Source organism: Peromyscus californicus, unplaced genomic scaffold (assembly GCF_007827085.1).
Source record: "Peromyscus californicus insignis strain IS unplaced genomic scaffold, ASM782708v3 Scaffold_6__1_contigs__length_162567912, whole genome shotgun sequence".
Taxonomy (NCBI): Eukaryota; Metazoa; Chordata; class Mammalia; order Rodentia; family Cricetidae; genus Peromyscus; species Peromyscus californicus.
In genome coordinates this window covers 156,592,400-156,615,307 of record NW_026294584.1, presented here as the reverse complement: position 1 = coordinate 156,615,307, position 22,908 = coordinate 156,592,400, and the positions used below count along the sequence as shown (strand labels likewise).

The 22,908-nt window shown below is 43.4% G+C and overlaps 2 protein-coding genes across 7 annotated transcripts in view; one reads left to right on the top strand and one right to left on the bottom strand.

Annotated features, from left to right (window-relative positions):
* Nucleotides 1-22,908, top strand: part of Sox5 (SRY-box transcription factor 5) — a 1,013,558-nt gene that overhangs the window by 449,249 nt on the left and 541,401 nt on the right. The gene's annotated exons all lie outside the window — the stretch shown is intronic.
* LOC128098252 (NADH dehydrogenase [ubiquinone] 1 alpha subcomplex subunit 11-like) lies at nt 13,122-13,628 on the bottom strand. Its single transcript, XM_052719133.1, has one exon. It carries the CDS (start codon nt 13,585-13,587, stop codon nt 13,162-13,164), a length of 426 nt encoding a protein of 141 aa, XP_052575093.1. The 5' UTR covers nt 13,588-13,628; the 3' UTR covers nt 13,122-13,161.

Sequence of the window (22,908 nt, the reverse complement as noted above, 5' to 3'; positions counted from 1 at the left end):
GTAGAATGTCTGGCAGTTTCCTCTGCGAAGCAGGAACCTGAAGGACCATTTTGCCAAGCAAAGTTCAGTGGTCATCTTTCTATGGGTCCTGTATGTCCAGTCGATCAAGCAGTCCAGGCAAGAACAGTTTCTTGCCCAAATGGCTATTTTTGCCAAGATGAAGATAAACTCCATATGGAGTGTCTTCGATGCCCATCCTCCTCTCTGAAATAAATTGGTGCTGCCAGGAGCAGACATGTCTCACTGTCCAGAAAGTCTAAATTTTTAAAACATTTTAAATGCCATATTCTGTAGGTCTTTGAAGTATTTGAAGATTACCTATGTATCTGATATATATCTATGTATACCTAGAAAACTTAGCTAACATGCTTCAAGTTTGACTATCATAGAAGACTAATTATTAATCTGTATTTCTTAATTATCCTTTACAATCTAAATGAGTTACATAAACATAATACCTCAAATGAAAATAGAAATATATATATATAATAACAAAATTAAGTTTAAACTTAGACTAAAATCTATACCAATATAAAACATTTTAAACATAAACTAAAATCTATACCAATGTAAAACATTTTAAACAAGTTGTTGCTCTTTAAAAGTAGGTTCATTAATCTACCCTTTATCCTATCATCTCTATATCCTATATATCTATATCATATCCCCTTTTCTTTTTTAGAAAGAGATCACATTTATAATCAACCTGTTTCAAATAAAAATATTGTTTTTTCTCTGTCCCACACCAGAGGGCTCTTCTGATTTGGGCCACAAGAATCTCTTAACATTTTTTTTTTTAAAGCTATATGCCTGGGTTTAGAGAAGGAATGAGCCAATTCCATCTCCAAAGCCAGCTTGGTATATTTGGGAATTTGGGCGTAGCTTCTCTTACTACTTCCTGCTGGAGGGGGGCGCTGTATCTTATGGGGACACAAAGAAAATTTTAGGATCATGGAGTAGTCTGTGAAGGTGTATCGTCTGAGCCAGTTGCCTTGAAACCATTCTGGATGTTGGATCATCTGGGCCATGGTGTCATCGGAGACCTTTCAGGGGGTCTTGGCTGGTCAAACCTGATGTATCTTAATCTGGAACAAATCCATAGCCTCTGACTTTCTGTAGAAACAAAAGCAGAGTCTCCTTTCCAAAGTAACATATCCTTATATCCAAATTTTGAAGTCAAGGTACCTTTAAAATATCCATATTTGCTTAACTCAACAGCTTTTACGATCAAATGTTTTTCTTCAGTTACGAATATCAAAGAGAACATAATCCAGATTCTCTGTATGATAGCCATCTTTAGTTGGCTTATTTTTTATATTACCTTTACTATCTCTTTAACGACTTTATTTTTAAAAACTATCTATTTGTTTATATAACTGTATATATTTCTTTTTCTCTCTCTTTCAAGCCTACGTACATTTTTATATACATTGTAAACTATTCCATCTGAATCAGTCTTATTGTGAACCTATTGCTTTAAACTGCAGCATTCTAAGACTGAAATGGCGATGTGGCTTCTGGCTCCGCCCATTTCAGCTTCCCAACATGGTGGTGGTACATTTTCTGCCAGCTCTGGGAGCCATCAACTCTCAGAAATAGTGGGTCTATGCTTCTATCAAAGCAGGGTGTAGCCCAGAAACCTCTTTTTGTTTTGTACTAGCAGAGGCTAAATCCACAAGGCAACGTAATGTGCCACTTGTAGAAGCCTCATTCCCGCCATAATGCAGGTCGAGCACGCACGCCAGGAACCCCGCCATAGAGTAGCTCAAACACACATGCTGTCGCTAACTTGAGAGAGACAACTAAGAACTGTTTTTAGCTCCGTTTTAGAATCTTTTTTGTCAGTTTTTAGGTGGAAACTCTTGCCAACCCATTGGGTGCCATTTGTAGCTGGAGAATTTCTCTCCAGTTTCCGCCAAGCCCCACCAGTCCTGGAGCCCACTTATAAAATAAACACACCAACTCTTATATTATTTAAACTGCTCGGCCATTAGCTCAGGCCTAGCATTGTCTAGCTTTTACTCTTATACTAAGCCCATTTCTGTTAATCTATATGTTGCCACATGTTCCATGGCTTTACCTGTTGCCTCTACATGATGCTCCTTGAATAGCAGCTGGTGTCTCCTTTCCCCTGCCTTCCTCTCCTTTTCCTCTCTCCTCTCTGCTAGTCCCGCCTATACTTCCTGCCTGGCTACTGGTCAATCAATGTTTTATTTATACAGAGCGATATCCACAGCAGTGGGGTACACCAGGACCCATGTAAACCCTCTGTGGGGTACACCAGCACCCATGTAAACCCCTGTGGGGTATACCAGCACCCATGTAGACCCTCTGTGGAGTACACCAGCACCCATGTAGACCCTCTGTGGGGTACACCAGCACCTGTGTAAACCTTCTGTGGGATACACCAGCACCCATGTAATCCCCTGTGGGGTACACCAGCACCCATGTAAACCCTCTGTGGGGTACACCAGCACCCACGTAAACCCTCTGCAGGGTACACCAGCACCCATGTAAACCCTCTGTGGGGTACACCAGCACCCGTGTAGACCCTCTGTGGGGTACACCAGCACCCATGTAGACCCTCTGTGGGGTACACCAGAACCCATGTAATACCCTGTGGGGTACACCAGCACCCATTTAGACCCTCTGTGGGGTACACCCACCCTTGAATGTCTTGCAATACCTTTTCCTTTCATGAGTCATGTCCTATTTTTCAAAATTTTAAGCTTTAAAATTTGGCTCATGCATGCTGTAACTTTTCTCATCATTTGATTGTTTCTAAGCATGTTGGTTTTGCCCCTTGGGTGTTAGAACCAGGATTCAAGTATTTATAATCAATTTTTACATTTGAGAGTGTTCTTGGGTCTTCCCCTTAAGAATTATTTCTGTAGAAGCTTGGTGGCCATGAGTTGCTTCATAACTTCCAGCCTGTGGCCATTACTACCACAGCCCCCTCTCTCTGAGGAATAGGACTTTCAATGTCTCCATTGTCAATTTCTCATTTTCTGACTCCTCATGGAGCTCAATGGATGGGTATTTAGTGTGGAAGAAATTTCCAGAATACAACCCAAGGAGGCAAAGTAAAAAGAAAAATCATGTATATAGTTGGTTTTCTGAGGTGTTTTATGAAGTCTGGTTTTGAAAAAGCACTGAAGTTAAAGATGAAAATCAAGGGACTTGGAGAGTTCTGCTCTGCGGCTGCAGGGCATGGGTGGGAGATCACTGGGTACACGTGTTGAGATAGGAACTGTCAAGCACTGTGTTGTGAGCCTTGTGATTTGCATCCTTAAGCACAACTGGTCTTGCTGGTCATCAAATCTAGAGAAAATAGTGAGCTCCAGGTTCAGTGAGAGACCATGTCTCAAGAACCAACATAGACAACAATTGGGCAAAACACTAATGTGGACCTCTGGCCTCTATGTGAGCTTTTAGTGTGAGTGTATCTGTACACACACACACACACACACACACACACACACACACACACACATACATACATACACACACACACACACACACACACCTTTCTTTAAAAAGGTGAAATTTGGAAATTACACACACACACACACACACACACACACACACACACACACACACACATACACACACACACCCCTTTCTTTAAAAAGGTGAAATTTGGAAATTAGAGCAGTATCAGACTTACATGAAGGCCTTACAGAATGTTTTGTGGAGACTGTGTTCTCAGCCAAGGAGCATTCTATTTTCAGCCTTTCACATTTTCTCAGTGTCATTACTTGGAACTAAATGACTTTTAGATACAGTGGCCATATGTATTTTTCACACTAGCTGTAGAACCTTGTTTGGTAGCAACCTACTGCCATTGCTTGAGGGACCATAGTAGCCATAGATTGACCTGTATCATTGCTTATAAATATTACATTTCACATCTGCCTTCTCTGCTCCTTGGATATATTTTTAACAGATCCCTGAATTCTCTTTTCAATTCCCATTCCTTTGTTTTCTTCCCAAAGCAAGCACTGTTAATTAGTTTCTGAGTATCATTCCAGATAAATGCATATATGTATATTATATATAGGCAGAGTTAGAAACTTAGATGTTTGCAAACATGTGTGCACACATCTATAAATACACATTCCTAGTTTTAGCTTGAATCTTGGATATTTGTATTGTTTAAAACAATAAATATATAAGTCTTGGCATTGTGGTTTGCATCGGTAATCCTAGCTCTTGGAAGGTGGAGGCAGGAGGATCGCTGCTTCCAGGCCAACATGGACCACACGGTAAGATCTTACTCAAAACCACAAAAATAAATGAATATAAAGAACTCTCTTCTGGGGACTGGAGAGATAGCTTAGCAGTTAAGAGCAATTGCTCTTCTTTCAGAGGATCCAGATTTGATGCCCGACATACACATGGGCCTCACAACCATCTATGACTCCAGTTCCAAGGGATTCAGCACTATCTTCTGACTTTCATGGTCACCAGGCATGTGTGTCATGCACAGACATATATTCAAGCAAAACACTCATGAAATTAAACACAACTATTTATTTTAAACACATTTAAAAAGAATTCTATTCTAAAACAAATGGACAGAGACCTATATTTCTAATGTTTACTCTTTTATCTGTTTTAACTTCTAACTATAACCATAATAAAAAAAAACACTCTAATATCTTTTGGATTCTTTCTACTAAGCTTAATCTCCATTTTTACATGTTAAGACTCCCAGGGATTATGCAGTAAACTCAATACAAACTAATTCAACAGGTTGATTTCAAAATCTTTTTTAACTTCTCTGTTAATGTTTGGGTGTGCCTGTTCTGACTTAGTATTTATGAGTCTTGCTGTATGGAAACTCTTCTGATATTGATCATTCCCATTTTACATTAGAAATGGTAAGTGTGTGTAGTTAAAAACAAAAACCCAAACTCAAAAAGCCTTATTTTATATGTCTATCTATTCCCATACAATTTTGATGAGGCCAGTGGAGACAGGAGTAAAGCTGAACATGGGCCATATGCACCTTCAAACATGTAAGGAATGGGACCCAGGAGAGGCCACACAAGTGTGAATGTCAGGAGTTATGATCCCATAATCTGGCTATGTAAAAAGCCAACCACAAGTGTGACAACTCACCAGTAGGCCTAGCCAAAGTGAGGCCAACACAGGGAACTCCTGGAGCAAGCTGGCTAGCTACAGTAGCCAAAGCAAAGAGTTCAGGGTTCAAAGAGATGTATACAGTGGAGATTGATCAAGGAAGATACCCAAAGTCAACCTTGGGCCTCCACATGCACATGTACACACATGCAAATATGTATATACACATATGTGCACATAGACAGATGTATAATCAATTGAGCAGTGTTTTATTGAATGAACTTACAGAATGAACTATCATGTTAAGCTGTGAGTTGTAACTAACACAGTTGACAGCATTCCTTTCAAAAGAATTAGTCAAAGATGCATTCGTCATGACAAAACAATATTCCTATTGTACTGAACTTACTTTTAAGACATAGACAAAAGCCCTTAATATGTTGCTGATGATTGTAAAGTGTTTATTCAACTGCAAAGGTGCTTAACATTTCTTCAAATGAATCTTCATTATGAATGTATTTTCAATATTTTCTCAAAATTATTTTCTCTTTAAATTAGTGTCACCCATCCAACTGATTATATCCATTATAATCACAATGTGCAGCGAAGTCATCACTGAGTGTTTGTACAGTTTAATAGTCATCAGATGTTCTTGTAAATATGCATAATCATGTTTGAATCTGCTAACGAATCCCAGTCCTCCCATTTGCATATTGCACCTTGACGCTTTCCACTCTGAGCTCTCTCCACTGCCGCCTTCCTCCTCCACCACCGGTTTCCCATGTGCTGGAGTCACAGCTTCCTAAATTGGTCATATTACTTTACCAAACCACCCCGTGTCCCCAGATTTGTTTCTCTCACAGTAGCTTCATGATCCCTTTCAAACATAAACTACCTTACATTATAATCGTATCACATCCCTCCATCCACATGTCAATCTCTTCGCTCACAGTAACATCTCATAACCTGGCATTCAATAATACCTGCAGGATATGGGCTCTGCTTCCCCTTGGAACTTCACCTTGAGCTCTTGTTTCCTTTATGAAGCTGAAGTTGGTTCATTCAGTTTGGGGGATGGGTATGTGCAAAGCCTTTCCTATATCACAGCTTTCATGCAAACAATCCCAGTTGTATACAGATGTGTGTAGCTGTACCTTCTCCATAGTCAACTACATCATCCAGCTGCTTCTCATGTTTTATTTTTTTATGCTTTGGCATGTCACGTTTGAAGAGTTCATCATTGCTTATCTATCGTCTATCAATCAATCATCTATATCTGTCCATCATTTATCTATTATCTATCAATCATCTATGTCTGTCTATCATTTATCTATCAATCATCTACCTCTGTCTATCATCTATCTATCTATCTATCTATCTATCTATCTATCTATCTATCTCTACCTACCATCTATCTACCTCTGTCATCTATCTATCTGTCTGTCTGTCTGTCTGTCTATCTATTTAACAATCATCCATCTTTCTATCCATCATCTATTATATTTACCGATTACTGACCTATCGTTTATCTATATGTCTGTTTTTAATTCTTTGTGTGTATGGTATCTATGTGTATATGTACTTGTGTGTCAGCAGGTGTACATGCTTGTGCATGCCCATGAATGCTCATGCAGGGACCCAAGAGGAAGCAGGTGCCATGCTCTATATCTCTTATTTCCCTGAAATGAGTTACTCACTGAAGGCTTTTCAAAAAGGATTGCTGGCCAGAAAGCTACAGTGACCCTCCTTCAGTGCTGAAGTTACAGGTATCATGTGGGAGCTGGGATCTGAAGGTCTTTATGCTTGTGCGACAAGCATCCTTATCTGCTGAGCTCGCCCCCTCTCCGCCTAGATAAGCCTTTCTTCTTCAGTCTCTGGTTCCATACGCTTACACGTGCAGCCTCTGATGTCATCTGGTCTGTTTGTCCAGCTTGTTTCACTTATGCCATTGTCAGCTTCAGGAGTTTCAGTCGGGGCCCAGCTAACATTTAGCACAGGCAGGGTTAGACATAAATACTTTTCTTAAAAAATGTTTGTCAAATAGCTAACAGAGTGAAATTAGCAATCTCATTAGCTCAGTATGTCCATCTAAGAAGTTAATGACAACATCTTTACATCTGATAATAACAAAGTAAATAGGGCATGGTGGGCATGGCTGTCACCTTAGAACTTGGGAGGCAGAGGCAGGAAGACCACTTTGAGTTGAAGGCTAGTCTAGGCTTCATACTGAATTTCAGGCCAGCTAGAGCTATAGGGTGAGATCCCATTTCAAAAAAAGAAAAAGAAAAAGACTGAAAGCACAAAACCCCACCAATAATCAAATGGTGACGTTTGAATGGAAGGCAGTACGGCAGTCGTAGCAACAGCAGGCACCCACACTGCTTATAAAAGAAAGGAAATGAATTAAAAGAGTGTGCTGGTCCCACAGCAAAGGCAGCCAGACCCAGGACCCACAGAACGAGCACCATCGTGACAGAGCTAATTTGATTTGAGGTTTAAAATGCTTAGCTACACAGAGGCATTTTTCACCCAGACTAGGCAATTGTGCTAGCTGGACCTCAGAGTGGACTTGGTTTCCCTAAGGAAAAGCTAGTTTGGTTTGGAAACTATGGGCAGCTGGGAAGGTTACAGGATGCATGGGAAGTCAAAATGAGGCTGGTTTAAGCAATGCTACCTGTAACGCATTCACCACCATATGTTCCTTAAATTTCAGCTTTCACAGTTGGGGCTTGGTGGTGTTGAAGGGGTACAGGGTGTGTATCTGTCATATTTCTCTTAAAGAGTGGGAATTTACCATTTTGTTGGGGAGTGGAGTTGAGTGAGCACCAGAGCTTTGCCATGGCCATATCATAAACACACTAGTTTCCTCTGTGGCTATAGCAGGACTGGACAAGCCTAGGAGCTGTCTCGACTTCTGCCCTCAAGCTGCGGATACACATATCTAAAACCATAGGAACTTCAGAGGCATTGTGGCAGCGACCAGCTGGCCTCAAGAAGGTAGTGAGCTATTCTAAGTAACTAACTTTATTTACATTTAGTCTTTGTTTAAAATTTACAATCGTCTGTTAAGTACATTTGCAATGTGTACCAATTGTGTAATAGTTGAGGATACGACCACGGAGCTGGATTATTGAGCTCACATCAAGGCAGACATTGCTAAAAAGCCTTTTATGATGAAGACTGAAGAGGGTGGAATCGAAAGGAAAGGGGTGGTCAACCAAAACTAACTATGTATGAAAGTGTCATACGATAACCCACTGTTCTGTATTCTAAGAAATTAGTGGGGGTAGCGCGGCAGGGGGAGTCCATGGCGGAGCATTGGTGTGAACTGGAGGTGGGTGTTAGGAAACCCACTCGTGGAGTGTAGGGAATGCAGGAAGAGGGATGTGCTGGTGTCCAGAGAGCAAAGGTGTCAGAGGGGATTGAATGATAGAACGGGATGATGAGGCTGGATGGGGATGGAGCTTGTGTCCCCAGAACATGAATTACCTGAAAGAGCGAAAGGAGTATCTTTACCTAGGAAATGCTACTGTGTGATTGACACTGGTGTTCCTGAGTTAAATAGCAAGGTGGCCTTAGAGTTCTGGAGCTGTCAGTTCATACCTGTCAATCAGGACACAACAAGGTGGTCAGGTAAAGGATAGGATGAGGCCAGGAGTGAAGATGGGTTCCTGGTTTGTGCCTCCGGGGCAATCTGACTGAAATGACCAACTGGGGTAGTGGCACCAGGACAAAGCACCCAAGTCAAGCACACTGAGTTTTTCTGAAAGGCTTCCTGTAGAGATGATGAAGAGACCCATGGATGAAGTACATACTGGGTCTTGTTCTAAGGTCTTAGGAATGAGTTACGAATCTGGAAGTCACTGCCATGTGGGACCGAATGCTATTGGATAAGCAATTAAAGGAAAGCCTGGAGAAAAGACTCAAGGAATTGTTGTGTTCAGTGTCTGTGCTGCTGGTGTTATATTTAGGAAGTGATCTCCTGTGCCAATGCGTTCAAGAGTACTTCCTACTTTCTCTTCTATTAAGTTTAGTGTAACCCACACTGGCTTTTAGGTTGAGTAAGACACCAGCTAGTGGGGCTGGAGAGATGGCTCAGAGGTTAAGAGCACTAGCTGCTCTTCCAGAGGTCCTGAGTTCAATTCCCACCAACCACATGGTGGCTCACAACCATCTATACTGGTGTGCAGGCATACTTCCAGACAGAACACTATACATAATAAATAAATAAAATCTTGCTTTAAAAAAAAAGACACCAGCTAGCTCAAGTGCCAATGAAGAGAAGGGGAAGTGGGTGCATGGGAGGAATCCGTTGTCTTACTCTCAGGGTCTCAATGTCTTCTGTGTGTCACTCTGAGGTTCCTCCTTTAGAGAAACTTTGGGATATGTAATAAATCCCCTCCCAGATGATTTTCAACAGGAGAACTGAATTGCGTAGTTTTGACCCTGATTAATAGGCTAATTTTAATGTGATTCATAATTCTCTGGTTTAGAAAACTTAGTTATATTTATAATCATCAGAAAATGTCTCTGATCTGCCACTGACAGAGGTTCTCTTTGTGCCTGGAGCTTGAGGACATCTGTGATGTCACTCGATTATTCAGGATGGAATCTGCAGAGAAACAAAACCCTACTTCACCCAGGAGCATGTCTGAATGTATGTCACAGACACGACCCTCATGAATGTCACCACTACCCTTCAGTCCCTAGACACTGAGTGGCTAAATTCTAATAAAGCTGAATAACCCTTTTGAGACTCAGGGAAATGGGAGCTATCTTTGGGAAATATTTTATTCCGATTAATTCATGAGATTCCCATGATGACCCGTGGTGAAAACAGCTGCCTGTACCCCAGTTCTTCTTTCTAAATAGAGGGTTGGGGGTGGAATTGGAATTATTCTGAAGTCTCAGAGAAATCCACGCTTCCTGAAACCAGTCTGTCTCCCTCCCCGCCTCGCTTTCTCTTCCCCTTCTTTTTCTATCCCACAAACTGTTTATAAAGGACAGCCACAGTAATGATAATGGAGGATGGTGTGAACCCTTGCTAGCTTCCAAGAGACCTGTAGTCTGAGCTCTTCTGTTTGGTTGTTTTGTGGACAGTGTCTTGGTTTATGTCTTGTTGCTATGGTAACATCCCCACGGCAGCAACTTTAAGGAGAAAGGGTTTATTCAGACTTATAGTTCAAGAGGGATAGGGTCTGCCGTAGCGGGAAGATGTGGAGCAGGGGAGCAAGCAGGTGGCAGAGCAGGAGGCCGGCTGGTGACACTGTATCCACACTCAGGCAGAGAGTGAGCCGAAAGTGGGGCTGGGCTGGAGCCTCTAGGCCTGGGTTTAGTGATCCACTTCCTCTAACAAGCCTTCATCTTGTGAGGGTTCTGCAACCTCTCCATACAGTGCCACTAACTGGAGACCAGGGTTAAAATGCCCTAGACTATTGGGTATGCTTCAGGTTCAAACTACCATGTAGGGTCTCAGCTCAGGATGACCTGGACTCACTGTATAGTTGAGGATGCCCTTGAACTCCTGAATGTCTACTGAGGTTACTGAACTATGTTGTTACACTTGGCTTTTGAAATTGTTCTTCATGGCCTAAATATTACGGAAACATCCAGAATTCTTGCTTTTCACTCTGTTCTATGCATTCATCAGTGACTGTTGTGTCACAGAAAGACCCTCTGCATGTGCTCAGTGTTTGCTATGTTCTGTCACATGCATCGTATGATCCAGGCCTTCCAGTAACTTCTGTGAAGGAGGCACAATGCATAATGCTTCTGCCTTACTTTAAATTTGCTTTAGCCAATAAGAATCACTCACTGCTGAGTGGGCACATCACCAAAGACTGCTGTGTGGGAGAAGTAGAGATATGACGCTCATGGCAGGGTACATAGAGGACCATAGAAGTAGACTTGTAATTAAATAGAGTAGACTGTATCTGACATGAGCCTATTGCTGTTCTGTTGTCCAAAATGAACCCTGTATAAGTATTCTACCAGCCATTTGTTTGCACTCTAAAATAAACATCACCGACAACTTTAAAAACAGATTTCTTTCTATCTTAACCTATGTATAGAGGTGTGGGTTTATACAAGTGAGCACAGTACCTGTGGGGTCCAGAAGACAGTATCAGATGCCCTGGCATCAGAGTTGGAGGCATTTGTGAGCTGCCATGTTGGGTGCTGGGAACTGAACTCTGGTCCTCTGGAAGAGCAGCCAGTGCTCTTAACCACCGGGCCGTCTCTCCAGCCCACTCATACTGCTTCTGAAAGATGCCTCATGGGTTTCTATCACTGACGGAACTTATTTTGGTATGCCCAGGTAAACATGCTTACTCAGGCTTCAGCCCCAGGGGCAACTAACAGGGACGGCTTGTAAGTTGTAGTAAAGGGGGAAGGCTTGGGGAAGACACAACTGAAAGTGAGTTTTGTGGGAAAACTTTGCTGTAAATAGTTTAGAAGAGGATATTTTTTATGCTGACGTTCAGTATGTGTATTCAGGATAAGTCACAGAAAAAAAATGGTTTTCTGTCTAGAAAGACACATGTTGTGGTAATATCCACCATTTTGAATTAGTAACCTTTCTCTTTGTGTGTGTTTATGTGTGTGCCTATAAGTACATGTAAGAGCCCATGTAGGTGCACACATATGTGGGTATATATGTAGAGGTCAGAGGTCAGCCTCTGGTGTCATTCCTTGGGGATGTCCACCTTGTTTTGTGAGATGGAGTCTATCACTGTGACTTGAAGTTGGTGAATAAGGCCAGACTATCTGAGATCTGCCTGCCCCGCCTCACCTGCGCTGGGCACTATTCACAGCTTTTTACACAGGTTCGGAAAATTGAAGGTAGAATCTTGTAGAACAAAGTGTTAAACAGTCTTATTAATAAAAACCCTGGAGGCAAATATTGGAATAAAAAGTTGAGAGATCAGAAAAGCAGAAAGAAGTCAGGCACATTCTTACCCACTTGGAGATCATCTGCCAAAAAAGACCTACTTCCTGTATATACACGCCTATATGCCAACTCATTTGTTCTCTCTGCCCAGCTACATCACTTCCTTCTTCTGCCCAGCTCTGTCACTTCCTCTCTGTCTGTACAGACCTCCAGACCTTTATGCTTAACTAGTGTTGGGAATTTAAGGCATGTGCCACCAGGCCTGGCTCTGTTCCCAGGGTGACCTTGAACTCACAGAGATCCAGATGGATCTCTGCCTTCCCAGTGATAGGATTAAAGGCGTGTGCTACCATTGCCTGACCTCTATGTTTACTATAGTGGCTGGCTTTTTCTTCTGATCCTCAGATAAATTTTATTGGGGAACACAGATAAAGCATCACCACAGGACCTCATGCCTGCAAGGCAAACACTTAACTGAGCATCTCCTTGGGCCTCTTCCTTTCTTTCCTTTACGTGGCATTAGTACAAAGACTTGCTTCCATCCAAATGAAAAGGAACGTCCATTGGGAGGCTCCTGTCTAGGAAGCAATGCCTCCCCGAAAGTTCCTGTGAGGATGCTGAGTGCCACACTCCAGCCCCTCCACCTGGGTAAGGCCATGTCACATGCTCTGCCCTTCTGCAGCAGTGTTTGAATAAAACTTGCTGGCCAAATGCTTCGTAGCTCTTGTGAGTGAGCTTCATGCTTAACCTTGACCTTTTTCAAACTTGGACTTGCCTCTAATGACCTCACAGCAGAGAGAGCAGCTTTACAGTCCCTTCAGGAAACATCACATTGCTTCCAGTGAGTACCACGCTGTGTCCTTAACATGATTTTCTGTGGTTCTTCTACTGATCTCCACATCACTTTTAGGGATAGCTCTTAAGAAATGTTCTCTCTTTTAAGTTTTTGTTTGGAGGAAGAAATGAAAGCAAAACACAAGGATGGTCAATTCCCTCATTGAAATGATCCCTCAGGATATTAAGACTTATAGCATATATGAATGTGTAATAGACGCACATATATTAAATGATGTGACGCCTTGTTTTTGCTTCTCTGGCACATTTATCTGATAGATTATTTTTTTTTTTTTTTTTTTTTTTTTGTGGGCAAAGGGACACACAGTGTTTATTTGCCACGGGGGTTCTGCTCACATCTTGGGACTAGAAAAGTATTCCCAGCCTTCCAGCTTGCCAATCTTAAACAGGGTTGCCGCGGTGCCCATGTATACGCAGCCAACAGCTCCAGTCCCATAGCTGTGAGCACGCGCTCCCAGGGTCAGGCCCGCGGTGCAGCCCCCGATGAAGTAGTTCAGGGGGTCGTCTGGCTTCTCGCGGATCTGGGCACTGGCACAGGTGGCGAGACCAAACATAGCTCCGACGGCAGCCGCAGTGAACGTGTACCGGCCAGCCCTGGCCACTGCTTCCAGGTGGGTGTCTGCGGGGTTGAGCACGACGCTGTAAGCTGAGCCTATTGCGCCGACGAGGCCGCCTAACGCAGTGGTGATGTAGGTCTTGCGGTGACACTGGGTGCCGTCGGGGATCTCATCGTAGGCCTGGAGGAGCAGCCGGGCCATGGCTCCGCCTGGCCGTGCTCGCCCCGCACACCCTTCCGCGCCGCGGCCTGATAGATTATTTTTTAAGCATTCTTATTTTCTAACTCCCTTTTGTCTTTCGGACACAACGTCACAAGGTGGTATTGCTGCCTCCCTGAGAGGCACTGGATTGGAGGGGATGTCATGCTTTAATCCATGGTGGCAGCTTGTCTTCAGTCACAGCCTTCCTCTTCCTCATGAGCCAGTCTTGGTTTGGGGCTCATCCACTGACGCCACTGTGAGAACTTTTGCGTCCTATAACTTTTTTCTTTTTTTGGTTTTTTCGAGACAGGGTTTCTTTGTGTAGCTTTGGTGCCTGTCCTGGATCTCACTTTGTAGACCAGGCTGGCCTCGAACTCAGAGATCCGCCTGGCTCTGACTCCAGAGTGCTGGGACTAAAGGCGTGCGCCACCACCGCCTGGTGCCTCCTATAACTTTTTTGAGGCAAGGTCTTATGTAGCCCAAGCAGGCCTTGAGTTAGCAACATAGCCAACACTACCTTTCAATTCCTGATCCTCTTGTCTCCACTCCTTCCCAAATGCTGGGATTACAGATAAATGTCACCTTATCTGGCTAAATTATAACTACTTTTAAAAGTGTCAGAAGAACTTGCTGCTGAGGGAGACACTTAGGAGCCCAGCTCCGGCACCTCTCCCGGCCTGGTCCATCCCAGTGTGAAGGCACATCCATACATTCATTCTGTCAGCCATACTAACAGTCTGCACTATCTGGAGCCATTTTCTTCAATTCTCAAAATCTTTAGTGGCTTGTTATAGAGCTGATGTCACAAAATTAAGTGTGGGCTTAATTAAACTCCAAAATGAGGAAGGTAATGCAGTGAGTGAGTTGATCTTAGTGTAAGAATTCAGCTGTGCTGAGGTTCACTGACTGATGCTTGGGTGTACTCAGCGACCATCCTCCCATTAGGGAGAGCAAGGATCCCCACAGCTGTGTACTAGCAGAGAGCCTGCCAGAGAGAGAGAGAGAGAGAGAGAGAGAGAGAGAGAGAGAGAGAGAGAGAGAGAGAGAGAGAGAGAGAGAGAGAGCGAGCTTGTATTGGTGATGTGTTGGGTTCGTGGTTACACAGTATTTCTTTTTCCAAGAAAAGTCAAAAATCTACCTGTTTAATGTAGCCATTTTTTTTTTTGAAATGTTTATCCATGTGTTGGAGTGTAGCAGGAATCTTAGAGAGTCTGGCCAACTTCTCAGGTGGTCTTTTTTCCTCAGACTGGAAGCCTCTGTGTCCTCATATCCAAATGGCTCTCAGCTGAACTGTGCTGCTAGAAGCCTGAAAGCTTAACCAGCCAAATGCTTAACCAGCCAAATGCTTCTAGTTTCTGGTCCTCACGCCTTATATACCTTTCTGCTTTCTACCACCACTCCCTGGGATTAAAGGCGTGTGTCACCATGCCTGGCCGTTTCCAATGTGGCCTTGAACTCACAGAGATCCAGAGGGATTTCTACCTCTGGAGTGCTAGGGTTAAAGGTGTGAGTGCCACCATTTTCTAGCCTTTGTATCTAGTGGCTGTTCTGTCTCTGACCCCAGATAAGTTTATTAGGGTGCACAATATTTTGGGGAACACAATGCCACCATATTGGAAATATATCTTAGTGGTGAAGGATACATGCTGATCTTGCAAAGGACCTAGGTTTGATTCTCAGCACCCACATTGAGCTGCTCACAACTGCATATAACTACAGCTCCAGGAAACTATGGCACCTCTGGCCTCCTTAGGCACCTGAACAGATGTGCATATACCCACCTATTCCCAGACACACATATATGCACCATTAAAAATTTTAAAAACTCTTTAACTATTTATCCAAAAAGTGGGGGAGGGAAGACCTAGTCAACGCTAAGTCAAATGCAGCTGTGGTTCAGTTCAGGTCCTCGGTCGTCCACATGAGTCCTTGGCTATAGCCAAGTTCAGGAATGTGATGCGATATCTTGTCCTTCATCAGGCATATTGCCTATAGTCAAGACATCACTGTGCATTAAAGGATGCCGAGGGCTGGAGAGATGGATCCATGGTTAAGAGCAACTGCTGACCTTGCAGATGATCACAGTTGTGTTCTCAGCACCCACATCATGTAGTTCACAAACACCTATAACTCCAGTCCTCAGGGGTCTGATACCCTCATCTGTCTTCTGAGGGTACCCAATTACATGCACATGTACAAAAATGAATATATTATTTTAAGAGGATATTGAGAATTGATATTTTTAAGGCTGTAATGATATCTTATTTAAGCAAAACCATGTTGTTTAGGGGATGGACAGTTTGGTAGGTCTCAATGAATTAATCCTGTATTTTGGTTAATAAAATAATTCTTGCTTTGCGCATTTTAATCACTTGTGTTTTTAAAAAGGTAACCATTGTAAAGTGGGTTCAGTTTAGTAGATCCTGTATGCGTGCGTATTCATGGGGTTGATGGGACAGGCCTCCAACAGGGAACAGTGTGAAGGGCTGTGGAGAGACTGGAACTCAAGGCCACAGCTGCTGACAATGCAAATTGCACAACCACTTAGGGAGCTTGTTTAGCAATATACTGCAGCTGAACATATGAATGTGTGTCTGTGACTCCAATCCCACTTCTGAGTGTAGATCCAACAGAAATACATACATATGCTCACTGAATGATATGCAGTGGAGAATCTCTGTGCATGGTGGCCCAAAACAAGAAACTCCCGAAATGCCCAGAAAATACAGAATGCATAAATAAACTGCAGCTCATTCTTAAAATGGAAAAGTATACAGCAGTAAAAATGCATGATCTACAACTGAACACTTCATGAATCTCCAAAGCACGAGGCAGTGGGTATAATATATTGCTGTTCTTTTCTCGCCCCTGAGTTCACTCTGTGAGGTTTCAGTTGCCTGTGTTCAACAAGAAAGTGAACGGAGCAGCATGTGGTTCTGAGAGGGTCACAGCCCTGCTACTGTTGTTGCTGCACATTACATTACTTTTATTTTATTGGTAGTTACTGTACCTAATTTATCAATTAAAATTTCCTCAGTGCTATCTGCATAGAAAAAGAGTAGTGGACAAAAGGCTCACAACTATTCAATGGGATCTTGGAACAGAGACTCTAGGTTAAGGGGATGATAGTACACTGTATGGTTTCCTTTATATCTAAGCCATAATTGCCAAAGATGGTCTGTGATATTTCTATAGTAAAGAGAGTCATTGCCTTGAGAAACAAGAGAGGATATGTGAAGCTTGCAATCATCTGTAACTCCAGTTCCAGAGTGTCTGATGCCCTCTTCTGACCTCCGAGGGCACCAGGCACACATATGATGCACAAATATTCTTGCAGGCAAAATACTCCTACATATAAGACATAAATAAATCTTACTAAGAGAGAAAGGTACTACATTCTGGAGACTTAATGAAATAGCTGATCGTGACTGATGGAAGTTGAACTTATTTTTAACAGTCCCTGATGTCTAACTGCCTGTTGAAACACGAGGCTGAGAAACGATGAGCAGCGGAGACTCTTAGAGGCCCTCAGAACTGTAGCTTGAATAACTGAACCTTTATTTAATTGGATTAAAGTCACTGTCTGCCAGCTTTTGAGATTGTTTTAAGAATCTGCACTTATTCTTTAAAATGGGAAAGGAAAATGTAGCCCCGATAGACTGTAACTTTGTCATGTGTCAGCAATCAGAGTTTTTAAAATTTAAGTTCTTTATTGATTCTCTGAGATTTTTACATCATGCACCCCAATTCTGATTACCTCTTGGTCCCCCCAAATCATCTCCTCACTCCTGCAGTGTCCCTCCAAAGAAAATAAATGAAAACAAGAACAAAACAAACAAACCAACAAAAAACCCTCTTCACTTCTTTCCCACCTCTCCAACACCTCTTCCTTCTTCCTGGTGGCACTGGGGGCCTTGGTGTGTCATACGGTGTACTCTATGTTCCTATCAGCTTTACCAGCAAATCTTCATCACAGTGACTCACCGGTCTGTTTCAAGGCCTCTGGTTTCTGTTTCACCATCATCACTGGATCCTCACCAGAACTCCTCGAGATATCATACTGTGACCACCCCAGTCATGGTGATCCTGTGGATATTGATGAGGTAGATGTTAGGGTGGGCCAACCCAGGGCCTGGCTGTGTACCTGGGTGGTAACTGAGCTGGTCAGTCCAGACCATTGGGGCTACCTGCCTCAGGCAAGGGGATGGAGTCAGTTCCCCTATGCCCATGCCCTCAGTGTTGGTTCACCCTCGCCTGTGGTGAGGGGTGGGTCCATCTCTCCTAAGTGCAGGGACCAGCTCTTCTGTGAGGGTCAGGGCCAGCTTTCTTGCTCCAGTGTCCAGTGAGAGGCAAAGCCAGCTTTCCTTGGGCCAGTGAAGAGCAGAGCTGATTCAGCATGACCCTCTGAATTCATCGTGCATGGTTCCTAAGGTCCCCTGAGGTGACATGGGCCACAGAGATCAACATAGACCTTAGCTGCAGCTGGACCATGGACCCAGACATAGTCCTCAGCAGCAGCTTGGGCCCAGATGACATCCTGACTTGCAGCAGCTTGGGTGGAAGCGATGTCCCCTCAGGTTGGGATGGTTCTGGCAGCAGCATTGCCCTGGACACCGCCAAGGCCTCAGGTTGCAGCCCTAACACTGGGTTTCTGTTTGACCTTTGGGGGCAACATGGGACTTGGACTTCAGCACAGTCCCTTGCCGGTAGGACCATGGACCCAGACATGATCCTCAGCAGGAGCCGAGTCTGGATGTCACCTTTGCCCCAGGTGGCAGTACAGGCCACTCATGGGCCCCAATGGCAGTGTGGCACTCAGACCTTGGGCCTTTGCATGACCTTGATGGTTACAAGAGCCTAGGACATCAGCACAGACCCTGGCTACAGTAGGGTCACAGGCCAGACATGGCTCTTAGCTGCAGCTCTGAACTGGACATCACCAGGGCATTGGGTGGCAGTGCAAGCCACTCAGATCTGCATGCATCCGGGCCCTCAGACACCAACCTGGACTCAGGTGGCTGACCTCACCCTGGGCATCTTCATGGCCCTCAGTGACAACAGGAACCACATATGTCCACCCAGACCCTGGCCACTATAGGGCCACAGATACAGACATGGCCTTTGGCATGGGGCACAGATGATCCCATGGCCCTGGTGGCAGCACAGGCCACTCAGATCTGTATGGCCTCTGCTGCACCATGGGCCCCAGACTCCAAATAGGCTGCAGGCTGTGACTCATATCTCTGGCCTCAGTGTGGGCCCTAGTGGCAACCTGGGCCACAGACTTCAACACAGACCCCAGCTACTGCTGGACCACAGACCCAGACATGGCCCCAGGCAGCAGCTCCTCCCAGTCAACATCCTGACTCCAGGTGGTAGCCCTGGCCACTCAGATCAGGATGACTCTGGCAGCAGCATGGCCCCTGGACACCAACAAGGCCATGGTTTGCGGCCCAGACCCCAGGCTTCATGTGGTCTTTGGTGGCAACATGGGCCACGGACATCAACGCAGACCCTGGCTGCTGTAAGACGAGGGACCCAGACATCACAGGCCTCCAGCGTCAGCCCACTCCTCCCCGTCTTCCTTCCTTTCCGCCTCTCTCCACAGTGTGTGGACCATTCTGCGTCTCTGTCCTTCCTAACTCTCCACCACGTGTTTGCTCATCCTAACGGGGCCTACCTGCCCGGCACAGCAAGGAGCCGGGCGGGCCCATGGATGTCTTCCCAACCGGGCAGGATCTTGAGTACCCTGGCTGGCCTGTGGCTGGCTAGCCCCCTCAATCAGATATTTTTAGTATGCCTGTTTTAGTTATTTCTGTGGTATTTGATGGTGAAGAGATTGAATGTTGCAAAAGTTTCTATAAAATGAGGACGTTTTTGTTTGCTTACAGAGATTACAGATGTTTTTGAGATGTTATATTTGCTGTAGGGGTGTGTGTGTGTGTGTGTGTGTGTGTGTGTGTGTGTGTGTGTGCGCGCGCACGCATGCGTGCACGTGCACGTGCGTGTGTGCACCATGTGTGGCACAGCACACGTACAGAGGTCAGAGGTCAAGCCCCAGAGCTGCTTCTCTATTCTCATCATGTGAGTCTGTGAGTCACACTCAGGTAGCGAGACTTGGCAACAAGCTCCTTTATCCCCTGAGTCTTCTCGCTGGCCCAAGACCATCAGAAAACATAGATATTTACATTAAGATTCATAACAGTAGCAACATTACATTTATGAAGTAGCAATGAAAATAATTTTATGATTGGGGGTCACCACCACATGAAGAACTGTATTAAAGGGTCGCAGGTTGAGGAGCGCTGTTTTAGTGTCTAATAGTTAATAGTAAGCTACCAACTTGAAGTTGAATTATAAATGTGGAGTGTTTAGAGGTATTTGTGACCAAATATCATGGAACAATCCCAAATTCTTGACATGAGAAAATGGATCCAAAGGTCATTGTTGTGTTTATAACTGAGAATAAAACTGTCTAGTATTTCCCAAAGTCAGTCTTTAAATCTACAGGGAACATTTACATACACAGTCCCCGTTATTGCTGTCATTAATATTAACATATCTGTGTAATAAAGTTGTTCTTATATTCTAAATGTTTGCTTAGAGTAACCAGGTGAGCTGACAAGATGATATCAGGTAAAAGCATTTGCCAGCAAGCCCTAGGGCCAGGGTTCAAATCTCAGGACACATGAAGTGAGAGTAGAGAACTGACTCTCCCGAGTTGTCCTTTGACTTCCATACACACACAGACACATACACACACACACACACACACACACAGAGAGAGAGAGAGAGAGAGAGAGAGAGAGAGAGAGAGAGAGAGAGAGAGAGAGAGAACACATATATAGAGAGAGAGGACACCGAGAGAGAGAAAGGAAGAGGGAAGGAAGAAGGGGAGAGAGGGAAAGAGAAAGAGAGAGAGGAGGGGGAGAGGGAGGGAGAGAGAATGAGACAGAGAGAACATACAGAGTAACCAGGTGCTTTGGCCCGGGAAACGTCATGGTAAGGATTAGCCTACATCAATTGTGTTGTTTTACCTGACGCTTTGTTTGGAGGCCTCACCCTGGGCCCAGAGGTCTGCTTTCTTCTTCAAGTGAACTCCCCTGTTTACTGTTTACTGATAATTACTCATGAGTAGAGATCTCCTAGGCTATTTATCAAAATTATTTGTGATTGTGTGACTATCTCTCAAAGCTTTGCTGTTATCAAAACATTGACTGTGTTTTAATATCTCCTTGCCTGTGACTAAGGCATTAAGAGCAACCTGTGCCAATCATTTAAGGTAGGTGAAGGAAGGTCTCAAAATTCTGCATTTAAAATTATTTCAGTTCTGACAAGTAAGTGTGCGTGTTTGTGGAGCGCTGTGTGATATTTTGATCTTAATGCATCAGGAAATGAACTGTGGCGCTTCTTGTCTCCCATCAATTCACCTACTTATTTATTTTTGTGATACCCTCATTAAAATACTTTAGCAACATTGAATAAATATTATTATTAACTGTGGTCACTATGTAAAACAGTAGATCACTAAAACATATTCTTGTGAGCCATCCACAGTTTTATAACCTTGGAAAACCATCTCCTAATTCCCGTAACTGCCCCCTATCTCACTCTGGTAACTTCTTCCTCTGAGATAGAACGTCACAGATTTCACATGTAAGTGGGGTGGTATGTAGCATTTGTCTTTTTGTGGCTGAACGATTTTCCTTAGCCTCATGTCACCTCGATCCACGCTGTCAGATGTGTCAGAATTTTACTCTTTCTGAAGAACACAGTCTCCTGCACTGTGTACAGAAACCACTTTTTCTTTATCCGTTCATCCACCGATGAACTCCTCTGTCTCCTGACTGCAGTGAGTCATATTGGCATGCACCAGGGAGCGCAGGGCCCCTTATACTTGATGCTCTCAATTCCCTTTGATTTATAACAAAAGAAGGCTTACTAGATCAAATGGCTGCTCGAGCTTCAGGTTTTTTGAGTTTATAGATAGAAACTTTTCATAAATAGCTAAACTAATTTAAATCCCTTCTAACAGTGTACAAAGCGGCTGACACCTTGGTCAAGGGGCTACATCTGTTATTTTGTTAGTAGCCATTCTTTCATGTGTGAGGTGTTAGCTCACTGTGGTTTTGACTTCTAGTTCCCTGGAGATTAGAGACTTTGAGCATTTTATCATGCATGTATTGGCCACGTAAATCTCTTCTTTAGAAATTGCCAGTTTAGATTATTGCTCATGGTTGTGTGTCTTTTTTTGGGTTTGTGTGTGACCAAACAATCATTTACCCTGACAGAACACCATAGACAGACCAAAAAATTATTCTCACTTGGATTATTTTCAGGAGCATGGGTGAGGGGACGTTTCCAGCAACGTAACTCCAAGGTGGTCCCTCATTGAAAGATTCATCCCAGTACTGGTGCCAGCTCACCTAACATTCATTTTTGGAGCTTGGCTGTGTAACTTACAGAGTTCCACGGCAGAACCTCCTCTGCACAAGCAACTGTGTGTGGCCTAAGGACCTCAAGCAGGTGTCTCCCGAGACGTGGAAGTTTCCAGTTTCTAATGAGTTATGAGAAGTCTTGGGACTTACTTCTGAGTTTGTCAGCCTCCTCTCTACTTCCATGAGGGGATGTTTCAATCCAGAGGAAGTAGCTAATCAACACTCATTTTAAAAGTGAGTTGTGTTCCTGCTCTCTAATTGTTTCAAGCCTTAAATATTTTGGATATTGGCATGTTTTCATATGGCTCATATATTCTGCCAAGTATTAGATCATCTCTTCATTCCATTGTCTCTTTTGCTATGAATATTTTTCAGTTTTAGACAATTGAATCAAGTTTGAGAAATATATTACCCACAGTTTTATATCATTATATCTTATGTACATAAGTACACACACAGAGATTTATGTAGAGAGACATATATATTCATATATTCATAATAATAGGTACATTATTCAGTTTTAAATAAAGCATCAAAAATATTTCCAAAATAATATATTCATGAAATAAAAAAATAAACCATGCATAACAAGTGTCTTTACCACCCCCTGAGCCCTAAAGTGCTTCCTAAATATTTTTATTTCTTCGATTGTTTCTTTTTGGTATTTTTAAATCATAAATGCCTCATATGGAATATAGTTGCATTGGTGAAGAAATCTCATTTTAGATATGTGGAAGCTTCACACCTATGTTTTTCTTAATTTCTAGATTGAAATGAAACACAGGCAGCTAGCCTCAACCGTATCTCTACTCTTTCAATTTTATGATTGTTGGAGCTCAGAAATATTTTCATATAGCATTACCTATTGCCCAAAATCTATGAT